We start from the raw sequence: 16,694 nt of genomic DNA, 5'->3' as shown, positions 1-16,694 counted from the left end.
CCCTTTTCCCTTTCCCCCTCCCCTTCCCCTTCCCCTTTTCCCTTCCCCTTTTCCCTTCCCCTTTTCCCTTCCCCTTTTCCCTTCCCCTTTTCCCTTCCCCTTTTCCCTTCCCCTTTTCCTTTCCCCTTTTCCCTTCCCCTTTTCCCTTCCCCTTTTCCCTTCCCCTTTTCCCTTCCCCTTTTCCCTTCCCTTTCCTTCCTCTCTTCCCTTCCTCTCTTCCCTTCCCTTCCCTTCCCTTCCCTTCCCTTCCCTTCCCTTCCCTTCCCTTCCCTTCCCTTCCCTTCCCTTCCCTTCCCTTCCCTTCCCTTCCCTTCCCTTCCCTTCCCTTCCCTTCCCTTCCCTTCCCTTCCCTTCCCTTCCCTTCCCTTCCCTTCCCTTCCCTTCCCTTCCCTTCCCTTCCCTTCCCTTCCCTTCCCTTCCCTTCCCTTTCTTTTTTAACAGAAAAGGGAAAGAGTACATCTATGTAGACCATTTTGGAATGGAATTATGAAGTTTATTTGTAAAGAGCAGCTAACTAAAGGCCAAGATGTGATTCTATAAATGCAAAAAGATTCTTCATTGCTTCATAATACTTTGAAATCTTACATAATATATTTCAAACTTGCATTGGCATGTTTGGGTATCTTTCCTTATTTGAATCATGTTTCTTTAGGAAAAAAGGATCATTTCAGAGCAATTGGCATTTGTCTGAAGGGCAGGCTTCTATTGCATTGCATAAATCCACAGTAATAACATGAATTCAGTCCAGTATGTCTAATTATACCAGCATAGAAGAATGCAGTATCTCCCCTATTTTATATTTAGGATTTTTCTAAAGTTTTATTCTTAGCTGGAGTGTTAGTTTGAATGTCAGTGTCAAATGTCAGCTGGGGTGTTAAATGTTAGTTTCTTGTTTGCACCTTTGTTCCTTTAGTCCATGTAGATTAAACTAGCATTCTTCAGCTTGTTGAAACAGTGTAGGTTATTTCCCTCCACCATAAATCATGTGAATTCAAGTAGAACATCATGACTTTTGACTTGACTGTGGTTTCTTTTACACCATTCTCTAGAAATGAGATCAAGTTATTCAAAGTTAATCACTTCTGTGCTTCCTTCTGAAAATGAATGCTTTCCAACACTGGGAATAGTGCAACACAAACATCACCTGTTCTACTCTAGTCTTATCTTCTATTTTAAAACAAACAAAGCTGATCTCAAGGACACCAGTGTTTTCTCAATGTAATCTCTGCTCAAATGTGCTTGATTAATATTCATTTACCTTCAGTTATATTATTTTTTCTTCTAAGAAAAAACAAGTTAGGAATTTTGACTGATAAATGATTTCAAAAACATTTCCTTTTCTTTTCTTCTTCTTTTTTTTTTTTTTTTTCCTTTTATTTTTCTGAATCAAAAAAATTTTACATGGTTGTGTAAGAGTATTTGCTTGTCTGTGTACATATTTGTATGATGCTATATATTTCTCCTTTGAACCAAACAGGTAAATAAGCACTATAGCAACATACTTGTAACCTAATTTTAATGGCACTCTGTGTCACTACACAATTATCTGTGATTTTACTGTTTTGTTGTGTTTCTGAGGACTGCAACATAAAATCAGTATAACAGGTAGCAAGCAAGAGCTTGCAGCCTGTTGACTGCCATTCAGAGTAGTTTCTTTGAGTGGAACAGCCTAGGGTAGGTTATGTTCCCACTGACTCATAAATGCAATTGGTTTTCCTGTGTTTATGCAAATAAACACTTCACCATCCATTATATTCAGACTTTTGAGATCATTTCTCCTATCAGTCACCACTGATGTATATCAGAATTGATTCTACTGAAGGCAATGACTAAGTAGTCCTAAATATGTGGAAAAAATTGCTGCTTTGGTAGTTTTGATTTGATAGCAAGATGTATTTTTTGAATAACGAATAAAATTAATATTAAAAACTTCTAGCAATGTGAACCCAAGTTGCAGTATGTTGTGTTGCCGTTTGGGAATTGCTGTCTCTGGGACAAAACCCTGTTGTATGTTTGGTTCTCAGACACACTGTCAGAGCATTGTGCCGTTCCTTCCCTTGACCTTTTAACTGGCAGTAAGCTGTCATCATGGAAGTTGCCAAGGGGTTTAGAGAGCTAAAAAATATTGCCATGGGAAAAAAAAAAAAAAAAAAAAAGAAAAAAAAAAGAAAAAAAAAAAAAGAAAAGTAAGGATTTAAAAAAGAAAATGTTTTTTAAAAGCATCTTTTCCCCAATGGTGGAAAGAAATAAATATATGCATATAACAGCTGGAACAAAATATACTCTGGCTCTTTGGCTTCTTGTTATTCTGGCTTCATTCTGATGCAGTTTCTTCTGTTTAATATCAATTTATAAAACTGTGTTGCATGTTCACTGACCCCTGATAACTAAACAAATCCCAGTGTGCAGCTAGATGAATAAATCCTAGTTTAATATATGCTGATGATGGTTCAGTGAATTTATAATAAATTAACCATTAAAAAAAGCAGGTTGGAAGAAAAAGCAGTAGGAACAATTTGGGTTTGTGATAATGTATTCATTCCTAGTGGCAGTGTACTGTAGTCTGTATTTTTATATAGACTACAACATATTTTTCAGTCAACCAATACTGTGGTAGATTTTTTTTATTTTTATTTTTTCCAAAAGAAAGAAATAATATCATAATCAATTGCTATGATTAGAAAGTCCTATTTTGTTTACTTCTTTCCGTACTTGAACTCACACGAGGAAGACGCTATAATGGGAGGCCATTATGCAGAGGACTGAAAACCAAGCATCTTTTACTTGATAGACAATGTTGGTGGATTGACCATAGGATCAAGATAACACATGAGGACAAGCTTTTTCTCTCAGAGTGGTTAGGCACTGGAATGGCCTGCTTACTGAGGTGCTGGAGTTGCTATCCCTAACAGTGTTGAAGAGGCATCTGGATGAGGAGCTAAGAGATATGGTTTAGTAGCTTGTGGAAGCAATGGTGATGGGACAATGGTTGGACTAGATGATCTTGTAGGTCCTTTCCAACCTGATGATTCTATGACTCTATGATTCATTTCTACTTTGGTTTATCAAAGAATGTGTTCCATGAGTCAAAGCTGGTGCAAATCACTAGGGCTTTGAAGAAGTGGAATGAAGCTGCAGTATATCATCTGAGGATCTTCAGCTTTGTCTCGCTGGGCAAAATCAATTAACAGTTTGGCGGTTTTGGTTTAGTGTTGGTGAGTTTTTCTACCTTAGAATTGTAATTGACTGAAATGTCGAAAGTGATCTAAAGTTCTTTACTCTGCAAGTGCTTAAATGTTTTTAGAGCTATATTTGAACCTCCTCTGCCTCCTTCTTGCACATGCAAATTAAAGAGTATTTATATATAAATTCCTGACACGTTTTAATCAGTGTGAGGTTTCTGTTAAAATTTCTCATTGTTAGAACAAGGATTGGCTTTAAATTATGTAGAATTGTTGAGCTGACAGTGTTAAATTTTAAATAACATAAGTAGTGCTCAAAAAATAATATTTTCATTATTTGGGGTGTCTAAGACATTACAGACATATGAGACATCAATAGCAATGCATTAAGCAGATCAGAGAAACCAGTCTGTTGCCTCTTCTGAAGATAACTTATCAGAAAAATAAACATCCTTCAGTGATATATTCTAACATTTTCCTTTTGGTCTTCCAAGCTTGTGAAGGTAGTGCAAAAGCCTAGGTAATATGTCGAAATTTAATTTAGAAGATGAAAATGCTTAGGTATATGTCATTTTTCTTGATGCTGTTACTCAATCTCAACATCACAAAAGTGAGGGGGCCCTAGTTCTGCACATTGCAGTTGGTCTGGTGCATCTAACCTCACTACACGCAGTTGCAAGTTTTCCCCACTTGCTGGTTTCACGTAGAGAAGTAGAAATTCATACAGCTATCATCTACGTAGATTTGTGAGACTGGGTTTAGCAAACATCTTTCACGCATGGATTAGGTAGAGCTTATTCTGTCTTCAGATGGGCATTATCTTTCATGTTTGCTTTCATCTCTATTTTCCCCAGCTTCTAGTAATATTATGTTGTTATGCAGTAGAAAAGATGCTGTGGATAAAAGTAATCTGACTTCACCAGTATATCATCAAATCATAGTATCAGAGTCTCGTGCGGGTTGGAAGGGACCTTAGAGATCATCGAGTCCAACCCCCCGGGATTCGAGCCTCCCGTGTAGCAGAGCGGCACTTCTACCACTTGCGCCACAGGGGAGATTTGAACCCAGAGCCTCCGGTGTTGCAACGTGGCATTCCTACCACTTGCACCACCGGGGCACAGTATATCCCCAAAATTAAAAGAAGCTTCATTTGTCTATCCTAATGTAGGACATAGGGATGTCTTTCTCTATGCTCCACAGACAAGCCGTCCTGGGATTAAAGGAAAATATCTGGATGTAGTAATGGGTGAAATCATTGCTTCTTAAAACAGCATGTAATGGGCCTGTCAAGAGACTTACTAATGATCTGATTTATTAGATATGTGCCTGTATTTCCTGTATTATCTATTTATTTATTTATTTATTTCCTTTCTGAGAATATATGAGGAAACATTTCATTTAGAGGTGGATCTTGGAAAGCTGAATGATGACTTCTTATTTGACAAAGGATACCTTTCTGATCAGTATAGGGAAGAAATAGACCCTTCTAGTCCCATAATTCACTCATACGCCTGTGGCTGATTTTAAAGGTGATTTAGTGAAAAGGTCATGTAAAAGCCAAAAACCAAAGTACTAAAAGAACTCCTTGGCCTCACCTAATATTTCACACATCCAGAGTGGTATCAAAGGTGTTGTTTTCAACATGCCACTATAAAAGTTCCTATAAAAAGCATAATAAAACATCCTGTTACTACAAACCTGTCTTCTCATAACCACCAAATAACCCCACAGAAACAGCAAGTGTAATGTTTCCTAGTTGTGTGGGTTTTTTTTTTTCTTCAGATGTGCAGTTCTTGTTTTAGTTTGTAGGAAGAAATATCTTTTATTAGACAAGTAGCTCTGCGAACCCCAGATATTATGAATGTTGGTTACTTAGAGATTTGTATTTCTGGCCAAGTGTCAGATTCAGCTGAAGGGTTTTCCACAGAATTTATGGAGCCTCTCACCTATTCAGATTCCTCAGTGTGGGCTAGTACGTATACTCATTCCTCAGTGACACATTAAGGGGCTAATAAGGCGTGTGTCCTTAAAACAATCACCTATTTTCCTTTATTATTTAGGAATATTATTACCACAGAATCACAGAATTACCCGGGTTGGAAGGGACCTCAAGGATCATGTAGTTCCAACCCCCCTGCCTTCATCTGCTAATATGCATTAAATTAATCAAAAGCTTAAAAAAAAAAAAAATATTCAAGTGGACTGATGGAGAGACTCTGCACTTCTGTCATGGACCCATCTGCCTTTTGAACTAGCAGCTCATAAAGGAGCCTAAGACATTATTCATATTCTTATTAAGTCTAATAGCAGAGAGAATAGACTTATTATACTGGTCTCTGAACACCAAGATGAAAATAAATTGCAGTACAGTGAATTGAAGATTTGTCTGCAGTCCCGCCTAGAATTTTGATGTCATTTCTTACATAAATGTTTGTTCCCATTTAGTGGTTAATGCTAAAAGTTTTGCAAAGACCTTTTGATATCGAAACTCATTATTAAAAACTATTTGCGTGCGAGCTGCATTTATACGACAAGTGGCTTTTTTGGGGATAAGTCAAAGGAAAAGCCTGAAAAAGCCTAAAACAGCATTTTGTAGCACATAGGAAGTAATCTTGGTTTTGTTAAATGGTTTTGAGTACTAATGAGCTAATGATGATCCTCTGAAAAGGTAATCAGCTTTCATGCATAGAACTTCAAATGTGTGAAAAAAGGGATATAATGTAAGACCGAGTCAGAAATATTGTTTCTGTAACAGTTTTTATTCAAATCAACCATATGGTTGAGTTTACAAGTAACTAAGACAAGTATTTCCATGTTTATATCAGAGCAAAGTACAAATAAAATTATAAGAAAAAATGTAGTCTTAAATTAAGGGAAAATATAATTTGAATTCCAACACATGGAACAATTAACAGTACTTCTTTTATTAAAGAATTGTTAAAATGCCTCTAATTTTCATATACTGCTTTTTCATGAAGTGATCTGAATTTCTTAATATCACATGCTTGTATTTTAAGATCTAGGATCATGAATATGACTTTTTCAAGAAACAAGAAACTGTGCTTGAAGGAAAAAGTGCCACACAGGGTATAAATAATATAAATAACTAAATATTATTTTGGTCAATTATTAACTCTTTCCATGCCAAGGCATATTGATAGGGTAGGTAGAAGATGAGTCATCTAATACTGTCACTTGGTCAACACTCTCTTGCTTTGGGTCAATAATAACATGTTGCACTGATGTTGAATTATTTCTAAATGACTGCAAATGTCTTTTACAGAATCATTGCACAAAAATCATAGGCAAAATATATAATTTTACTGAGTGTGGCTTAGAAAGCCTTAAATACATTATTCTAAGCAAAAATATCTTTGTTCACCCCTATGGAGGCAATCATAATCTTTCACAGGCTTTTGTGTGTGAGTATGGAACTAATCAGTTGTGATTTCTTTAAACAATTTGCATTTCACACCTTCTCTACCATGATAATCTCTGATTTCTTTAACTACCTTTCTTCTAATGCAATACCACCAGCTTTTCCTCCAGTCCTTGTGGTGGTTACAGTTGCTGCTGTTGTATGGTTATACATACATAATATGAAGATGTCTCTACCAGTGCTATCAATCAGAAGAAGCTGTAATAGATTGTTACACAATTCTTTCTAAATATGCTCAACTTCAGCTCTAAAGTTGGTTCTGTCTAGCTCAAAAATTGCATTTCTTTAGGGTTCAGTAACTGTAATTGGTGATTATCCCCCGAGGTCTCTGACAGCACACTGTGTTAATATCTTCAAAGCTTCTGTTTCTATCTTGAGCTTTTTTTGTGTTCTTACTACAATCCCATTTTTTTTTTTACTTCCAACAGCATTCAAAATATAGCTCCCTGATAATGTAGCTAATGTTTAATTATCACAGCCTAGTCAGGCATGCATCCCTGTTCCAGGGTCACTGGATATTATGCCAAACTAGTGGACTGTTATTAGAAAGATGGATTACTTTGGTAACTACACACTATTAATATTTATTAATTATAGCAGTGCTAGTGGTATGTTGTCAAAACAGCTTTACAGGATCAAACTCATAAACACTGCAGTCTTTTAAATCTTGTTTCCATAGGACACCGATTGCTCCCTTGTCCCTTGGGTATTTCAGTATAGACTGTTCATAATTCATTGCATGTTTTAAAAACAGTGGCCTTCCTAACAACTGGACAGAAACGATTTATGCAAAAAAGCTGAATTTCTTCCTTTTTTTGTTGGAATGCAAACCAAGAAGTTATTTTGGCATTTTTGCATGCATTGGAGCATAAAAAATACTGTTGGGTAAGGCTTTTATTGTTTGGCATTACAGGAATGTTGCTGTCATGTTTTTTGTTTTTTTTTTTTCCTGTTCCTCTGTATTCCTTGTTTACTCTTTGGAGTTGTTTTTTAGTATGAATAGCAAAATGTGGAAGAATAGTTCTAAAAGCCTTTACCTAATGTCAAACAGAAAAGGAACCTGAACATGCTAACAAAGGTAATGGAATATCCATGTGGGTCATTGTCTCTGACCTCTATGAAAGGAACTCTTGTCACAGCTTTTACCTTCACTTTTTGTGAGAGGAAGAAAATATGTTTATCACTGCAATATAGAATGCATTTATGCCTCTAACTCAGAAAATCAGTAAATCACATTAATTCCACCTGTCCTATCAAAACTCAGCAACTGTGTTAGCTGTGTGGTTTAGAGCAGGATATCTGCTTCATGGCCGTCTAAATAGATAGACCATAAAGAACAGATTACTTACAGTTCCAACAGCTGCTTTCTTGTAGAAGAATGACTGCTTTTCATCAGTGCAGTGCTTTGTTTCTCAAGTAGACCAGTTAAAGCAGGAATCTGGTTTTGACAGCATTTTTATTAGGCTAACTCCTGCTCTTAGTTCCTCAAGGGTTGCCACAGTTGTTTGCTGGTTATAACTTTGTCAACAGATGCACAAAGACAGTGTAAGAATATGGAGCAAAAAAGAAAAAATCAGGAATGGCTCCAATCTGAGGAGTAAATCTTTGGAAAGAGAAATCTACATCCATCACCTGATGCTGAGATCCCACTGCACTTCCTACCCTTGAGGCAGGGAGCCCAGGAGATAAGCCCTTCTCTTCTACCTCTTTCCTTTGCCCACCCAGCCATGGGGTAGATGTGTAGGATCCCCATTATAACTGACTATTAATTAATTGTATTCCATCTGGATGACTTGGAAGCACACATTTGAGTACAAGAAAAAGGATCACGTGTAATTCCTAGGGAAGTTTGCCACCAAAGAAGATGCATTTCTATTCAACTTGGGGCAATAACATCTCCACCTGCTTTCCTAAATTCCTCAAATTCCGGTCTATTTTAAGAGATAGTTGGACACAGAACCCATACCAGATGTGTGCCTCGAGTTCTAACTGTGGGAATGTGTCTTCATGTAAAGTAAGTGGAAAAGCTATGAGCCTGTTCACTCCAGTTGAGGATGGGGCTTGATAGTTCTGGCAGTGCTCCAATCTAAGTGCTCAGCAGCATTGATTAAATAAATCAGTGATTCCAAAATCCTTTTTTTTTCTTTCATTTTTTTTCTTTTCAGTTTCAAATTGGGAAATTGCTCAGAAACAATCACCTGTGTTTCTATAACCAGTTTGCTTTCCCCTGTTTTCCATAGAGAAGCTTTGGGCTTACCCTGCTGAGAAATAGCCGTTGTCTGGAATATTAGTCTGAAAGTGCACATATACATTAGCGTCACCAACACATCTAGTGATTACCCCTCTTGTTTTAGGAGGCCTTTCAACCAATCAAGAGTGTTTATCACAGTTGGAGCTCATCAGTGCTATGTAGAAACTTAATCTGTTCTAGGAAGAAACAGTTGTGTGCTCAAATTCCATGTTAGGAAAAATAAAAATAAAAAAGAAAAGAAAAAGAAAGATCATCATGTCTAAAATCATTATTCTTGTGCTATTTTAAGATAAAGAGTCAGACATAATACAATATCCATTTCATGTATTATTTACTGTCAGTAATTGAACATGAACTTTATTATCTCTTAGCTATGAAAATAGTGAAGTAGAATCATTTTTCAATGTGCCTCATTTTTGATCTCACCTCCATTCCATCCTATAGACAATTATCATGGCATGTACCAGAACTGACTAGGAAAATGGAAGGGAAACAGATCACTTTAATAGTATGTCACAGAAATTATCTGAAGCTGGGAGATGTACGTTTTAAACTGACCTTCAATATGACTTAGGCATCTAATGCCTAATGTCTTATATTTCTTTAAAAAGTCTCTGTCCAAGACACACTGAATTTCTTGGAGTAAAAGGTAATTTGAGCTTTACCAAAAGCAGCAATCTCTTAAGGCTCTTTCTGTCAAATCTGATGTAGGAGTCTCACGAGAATTTGTGTATGTGGTAAAGCCTTATTGCTTTAATGTATACAAATGAATATACCTTTGACCATTTGAGAAGTGAAAGGAGTTTTTTTAGGTTCTATGGTCAGTTTAGGTAATATGAAATAAAATATTCAACTGCTATGCTGAAAATTACCTGTAGCTTTCCAACATCCTCCTGCTACCAACCTGCTCAGATATGAACAGAAAATTGTAAGTGTATGAGCAGTTTATTTTGTAAATGTTGAGGGTTTGATGTTAAAAAATAAATAAATAAATAAATAAATCAGATCAAACATCAAACTCAAATCATTTGTAATTTACAAAAGAAATTCCATTTTTAATACTTGGGAATTAATATCTTAAAATTACATCTCTTCTTAAGTAAGACTGTGTAGCTGAGGTTCCCAAGTGAAATAGGACCTGAGAAAGAGACCACGATACAGTATTTTTACTGCATTACAAATTGGCACTGAAGTCCATGAAGAGAAAGAAACTACACTGTGACTTTTGGCACATCTTTTTGTATATGCGAAAGCATACTGCCTATTGATTAAGTGGGTTTTGCTCGTAATATAATGCTCGAGTGAATACAGTCAACATAGTTTGAAGGTCTTGGATAACATAGCTCTAACTTCTTGTTTAGTAAATCTTAGTCGTGGCTCCACTTAGTATTGCTGGCTGTTTCCAGCAATATCACCAACATTAATATATGTCAAAACTTTGAAGGATTCAAATCTTAAAACAGAATCTGAATTAACTACTACATGGAGAGAATAAAACTAATAAAGATACTGTTGTTCAGCAAATCACCTCTCCTCAACTGAAACCTGGTAGCCCATTATTTACTTAACTTTATTCCACTGTGAATATGAAAATTTTGCTTTAACCACTTTATACTCAAGCTGAATAAGTCAGAAAATTTCAGTTTCTCAAATGACTGGAGTAGACAGATAAGTTTGCTTGTGTCTTGAACCTTATTTAAATTATTCTATTTCAAGGAAATATAGACAGACAAATCTTTGCCTTGGATTGTTAATTGGTTGAGGAAGCTGAAGAGAACTTTCATCCTGTTCTTTCTAAACAGTCCATGGTGTTAAAAAATAATAAAATAATAATTTAAAAAACCTATTTTTGTATATTAGCCACAGTAAAAATCTTTTAACTTATGATTGAAGTGAAAGACTTTATAAATTGATAGTCATAATTACCTATAATAACAGAACAAGCTCAAGTCAAAAATTGAAATAGGGTTGTTTAGAAACACAACTGATTTAGCTACACCAAATTCTCATTGGTGTGAAAATAGCACAAGTTGGTATAAAATTTCCTTGATTACTTTAATCATGTAGAGTGCTATGTTAATAGCAGTTTTCCTGTCCTGTAGTTCATGTGGCAAATCCAGCTGAAATGCATTAATCCAAATTTTGATGGAGTGCACGACGGTGTGAGAAGTAGCACTGTACACTGTTTATGCTTCCTTTCTTCACTGGTTATTACCCATAAAAGCTAGAAAAAGGTAGTGTAGACATTGCCCGCCCATGTTAAACTTTCAGCTGCCATGTTTCTCTGCTGTTTTAATAAATCCAGTCCTTGACGTATTCTCTCAACCACAGTAGTAAAAATTCACATTAGAAACTTCTTCCATCATACCTATATCTGCAGATAATGCAGGAGCTGCATTAGGCTGAAATACAATCAAGTACATGCAAATAATTTTTCTTGGGACTGATTCCACATATATTTTGAATTATTTTAACATGATTAAAGATACCTAACAAAATGCAGTGTTGTATCCTGGGCTATCAATACCAGTGACAGGGAAATAAATAGGAAGAAGCTGGTGTAAACTTTTCCACCTCCGCAGTTCTGGGATTGGTTCAGTGGCTTAGTTGATTTCTGAAAAATACAACATCACTGGAGCTGCAGGGTTTATTTTCTTGTTCATTACTTTTCAATACTCTTGAAGGAAAGGTTTAAGGTGTTTAGTAATTGTTTTGATGGTGTAAAAGTAGCTTAGCAGACCTGAAATTTGGGACAGTAGTGTTTTTCTACACAGTAATCTCACTGTTATTAAGTTCCCCCACACATTTAGAGGATGATTCATGGTTCATCGGTGCTGGTGTTTAAAACATGTTCATTCATTAACGTACTTTTCAGACAGTTCACAATAATCTAGTTACAAAGTTAAGTTTTCCTTAGGCAACAAACAAATTCCAGGAACATGGTAAACACTAATGAATAAGAAAAATAAATAACATTACCTGGTTACTTCCACAGCCTCTCATAAATTCTTTTCTTCAGTACTTCAGTATCAACAGAGTACTTGAAGCATAAAGGTAAAGGCTGTCAATTCAAAGTTTTGGCACATTGGCAGCTGTGATAATATACACCCTTCTTACTTTCCTTTCCAAGCTATCTACTCCATCCAGTGTTAGATCTTTGGAGTGGAAAATTACATGAAGTCCCAATCTAGGAATGTCTGAATACTTCACCGTGCATGTTATATTTAATATGTACGTGCGAAACTGCTGGTCAAACTGAGGGAGAAGGAAAAAAGTATAGATAGAGGTGGCTTGAGAAGAATACAGGGATGCAGTCTAGTCATGCATGGGTGGGATCCGGAAATCCAAGGCAGAGATGAAACTAAACATGGCTAACAGTGTAAAAAACCTAAGATTTGTATGGCTTCACAGATCCATTCTTGAATAATACTACTAAAATGTAAGCTTTAGAAAGTAGTGTCTATTTCTTGCTGCCTCAAAAATAAGTTTTGAGTAAAGTCATATTACTTCACATTTGCAGTGCTAAATTCAATTTTATCCAGGTTGCATCTACCTTTGTAGAATTTCCTTATCTCTATGCTTATTTGACATAATCAGATCTCCCCATGGTTCAGACCAGCATATTCCCAGCTGAAATGTAAAACTAATACTGCTTTCTGGCTGCTGATGATATGGGACTATTCTTAAACAAGACTTAAAATATACCACAGAAACTATTTAGATTAGAATTATACGTGATACATATCAATGTTTATTTCTTTAAGAAGATAACTAATGCTCTTTTGATGCATATGTAAGGTCACCTTAGGTTATATTTGCACCACTTCTGTACTAGTAGCAAGACCCAGAACACTCTTCAGAACTCTAAATTATTTTATAAAAATTAAAAAAAAAAAAGAAGAAAAAAAAAAGAGAAAAAAAAAAAAGGCCTTTTCTAATTATCTCTGTATCCCTCCCTGGAAAAGCAGAACACTTTACAATATCTAAATATTATCTCACTAGATCCTGCTGAAAGAATAATTAACAGAGACAGGGAAGAAATAAGCTTTGCTTTCAAAGACTTTGTTCTGCAAAGTCCTTTTCCAAGGAAACTCAAAAGATCTGCTTAATCGCTTGATTGCCATTTCATGACACCCAGGCTCTTTCAGTCTCATATCTCAGTTCTGTCTGAGAAGTAAGATGTACAGTGCATCTGGAGCCTTAGGACAGATTTTCATCATGATAATCACAAAATGAAAGGGCAATCTCAAAAGCACTTATTTTAAATACAGGAAGCTGGCTTTTGCTGAACCTAATACCATTTGGTGGTTTTTAAGGTCTGTAATTTCTACTTGTGTTACTTCATTCTAACTATTATCCTGCTTAGCTTTTGTTTCTCACAAAGATTAAAGTGATCTGTTTGATGTGTGCAAATAAGGGAGTGTAGAGAAATGGTAAATTAATTGGAAGCTGTCAGCTTCAGAGAACATTTTTGACATGAGCACTGTAAGGCAGTTAACAAACAGACTAACTCATTTGTCTCACCGTGAAATGAAAACAAAAATCACAACATTAGGATAAAATCTTGACTAGGAAATGCCTGTAAGACTTAGGAGCCTTAGGTTCTTTTCCTCCCTGAGCTTTGGCACTCTGATATATGCAAACCACGTTCTAAATAACTGTGAAGTGAAATAGGTTCTATGAAGAACAGATGGACCAGGGCTAATGTTGCAGAGTGCATTGGAGACGAGAATAGATTAATACCACAAGGGGAAGCTGGAGGAAAATTGGAAAGATGGGGGTATTTGAACTAATTCATGAATCATTTCCAACTGATAGTTATGCCTTCAGGCACAGTGAATAATATCAAGGAAGCATATTTAAAATTTTATAAGTTTATCTTAATGTGGATTAGAATTAAGAGCCATACTTTCAGATGATTAAAAGAAAAATCATGTATTCCCCTGCCCAGAATATACCTTTGTGATTTACATACTGCGGATGAGCACAATTATGTGCCCTGTGGCACGAACTGCTCTTTTGAAAACACATGGTAGCTTCATGGACTTGGCACACAGCTTTTGGGACTGGATTTTTTTTTTGCACAGAGCCCTGTAGGAGGCACGAGAACATGTTCTACAGCTTGTATCCAAACCACAGCAATGCAGCTCTGTGCTGCTCAAAGGCATGTGCTGATTGCTAGATCTCATTTGCGATTAACCTGAGAATTCAGGTAATTTTGACATGCTTAACATTATCAGGATAATTAAGATAACAAAAAAAAAAAAAAAAGTATTTTCCCAGTATCAGTGAAGGTGTCAAAATTTTGTTTCTGGGTGGCAAAGCATATAATGTTTTTAGACTCTTCATCTTTACAAAAACTCAATAGTGTATGGATGAGCCCAATTACTATTTTTCATAATGGACATGGTTAATAAAAGTTAAAAATAAATAAATAAATAATCTGTAAGGAAAAAAACAATACATAGATAATTGTTTGGATGTGTTTGGATGCTCTACATTCTCCATTTGACGTCTTGGAAGATAACTCTCATGCTGTAGAGGAGACTGCAAAATGAATGCACAATAAGTTTAGGGGAAATAAGTAATGAAGAAAATGGCTAGTTCTGTTTGTGCTTTGTTTGTAGTTAAGAAATAATCTCCATAAGTTTATCTTTATCAGCAAAGAAGATTCTGGATCGTGCCTCTTGTGTTGAGTTCTTTCATTCTAGACAAAGCTCGATAGGAGAAAAAGGCATGAAATTACTCACTTGCCTAAAACTTGATTCTGCTGTTTTCATTATAGGTTGCAAATCTGGCCTGTTCTATCTCAAATAATGAAGAAGGTGTGAAGCTAGTGCGTATGGCAGCAACACAGATTGATAGTCTGTGCCCACAGGTAAGCATTATTTGTGCTGGAAAATAACTGAGAACTCTTTCAGCATTAGGGAGCATCTGTCAAGAAAGACACCCTAGTTGAAGATTTTAGCCTCGCCTTTGTCATTAAACTGCCTCCTGTGTCTGTTGCACAAAATGAAAAATACATTCATATCTTGAGATTTGATTACTGAATGAGATGTAATGCCTTATTTTTAATAGTCTTTTATGAATTTGTTCCTTAGCTTGTGAAAATTATTGCCACTCCTAGTAAATACTACTTTTGAATAACAGGTAATAAATGCTGCGCTGACATTGGCTGCCAGACCTCAGAGCAAAGTGGCACAGGACAACATGGATGTCTTTAAGGATCAATGGGAGAAACAAGTGCGAGTTCTCACTGAAGCTGTTGATGACATCACTTCAGTGGATGATTTCCTCTCTGTTTCAGGTACTGGGATTACTGCTAATTCAAAGCAATGGGTGACAGCTGAAAACAGCTATAATTATTAAAGCATCGGTCTTATTGGAAACCTGCTCTCAGTGGGAGCATCCAAGCCATGCCAATTAATGCCTGGTAACAATGGTTGTTCTTTTGTGTTGCAGAAAATAGCATCCTATATGGGCTTCTATTTCTAAAGAGAAATTTTGTTTTAAGTCAGGTATATTCTGTGTATGAGTCTCATTTAGATGCACTGTTAGGACATGACCAGTATGTACATTTTCTGAGAGATGGAATGTACATCTGGGCCTCATTTATTGATGTGTCATGAGCAATGCATCGAAACAGAAGGAAGTAAAATAGCAGTAGAAATAGCATTTATTTTTCACCTCTAACCTCTCTAGAAAGGACTATAATACAAACCAAAACTGTACATAGAAAAGGAACTGACAAGGGAGGAACACTGAGTCATTGTCTTTTCTCCTCTCTCCTTGAAAAGTGCTGCAACTTGTAGCAACTTCGTTATGATATAGTCATATGCAATTTATACCATAATTGCAAGTGCTACCTAAATTGATTAATGGTGCAGAAAAATCATTTTTCTATTACAGTTAGAAAGAGGTGAATTTAGTTTTTGTGAATAAGGTTGTAGAGGCTGCCAAGGCTAGCTTGAAGGAAACTAACCTCACAGAATAGCCAAGCTTCAGAAGATAGATTAGCCTTGATTTTCTTTTCTTCTCTATACTTTCCTTGACGTTTCCTCAATTTCCTGGTAAAAGTTAAATATCTCTGGACCTTTATTCTCTTCTTCACTTTGCTCTTCAAATTTTTCTTGTTGTTGTATCCCACTATTATCAGTAGCAAAGAGGTGGTTTGGTGAACTGTAAGCATAATTACACTCCACTATTCAGCACCACTGCTAGAGTGTTTACTGTAAGCCATGACCAAAAATACAAGGACACTTCAGAATTGTGGGGGTTCATCAGAGGATGCAAACACTTTTTAGCAGAAATAGTTCTGCAAGGAGAGGGCAGAACGAGATGTCAAGTTCAGACCCAGCCCACAAGCTGAAGAGTTGGGAAACGTTCTAAATGGCCATTTTGTTATTTGTTTAGGGACTGTTGCTCACTCCAAACACTTGAATCCATAAAATCAGAGGATATTTAATCAGATGACATTTTTGTGGGTTTTTTTTTTACCCAAATCATATTTTATCATAACATAATATTCAGATAGCTTTGATGTGGAATAATTGGCTTTAGATCCAAACTTCTCAGGGCAACTGAAAAGTTAGCATAACTATTGTTTTCAGATTTCTTTTTAATACTGCTCACGGACATATCCATCATATAAAAATAAGTAAACATCTAATGCATCCAGAAAGCCTGTCACTACTATCTCTGAGCCTGGGAGCCTCGGATTACACAGAGCAGTTTCCTTTTCAGCTGTTAAACCAGTGAAGCATCAAAAATGGTTTGGTGTCTGATTAAACGTATCTCATAAAATGACACTTCCTCCTCTTCA

The 16,694-nt window shown here is 36.1% G+C and overlaps 1 protein-coding gene across 6 annotated transcripts in view; it reads left to right on the top strand.

Moving 5' to 3' along the window:
• CTNNA2 (catenin alpha 2) overlaps positions 1-16,694 on the top strand; it is a 425,826-nt gene that overhangs the window by 357,136 nt on the left and 51,996 nt on the right. For all 6 annotated transcript variants that reach the window (XM_015862648.3, XM_015862647.3, XM_085545876.1 and 3 more), the window contains 2 exons: positions 14,658-14,750; positions 15,023-15,179. In XM_015862648.3, the coding sequence (XP_015718134.2) occupies positions 14,658-14,750; positions 15,023-15,179 (250 nt within the window). The remainder of the gene's footprint in view (positions 1-14,657; positions 14,751-15,022; positions 15,180-16,694) is intronic.

Source organism: Coturnix japonica, chromosome 4 (assembly GCF_054131305.1).
Source record: "Coturnix japonica strain WE chromosome 4, WE-NBRP24, whole genome shotgun sequence".
Taxonomy (NCBI): Eukaryota; Metazoa; Chordata; class Aves; order Galliformes; family Phasianidae; genus Coturnix; species Coturnix japonica.
This window is presented reverse-complemented; position numbering and strand designations above follow the sequence as displayed.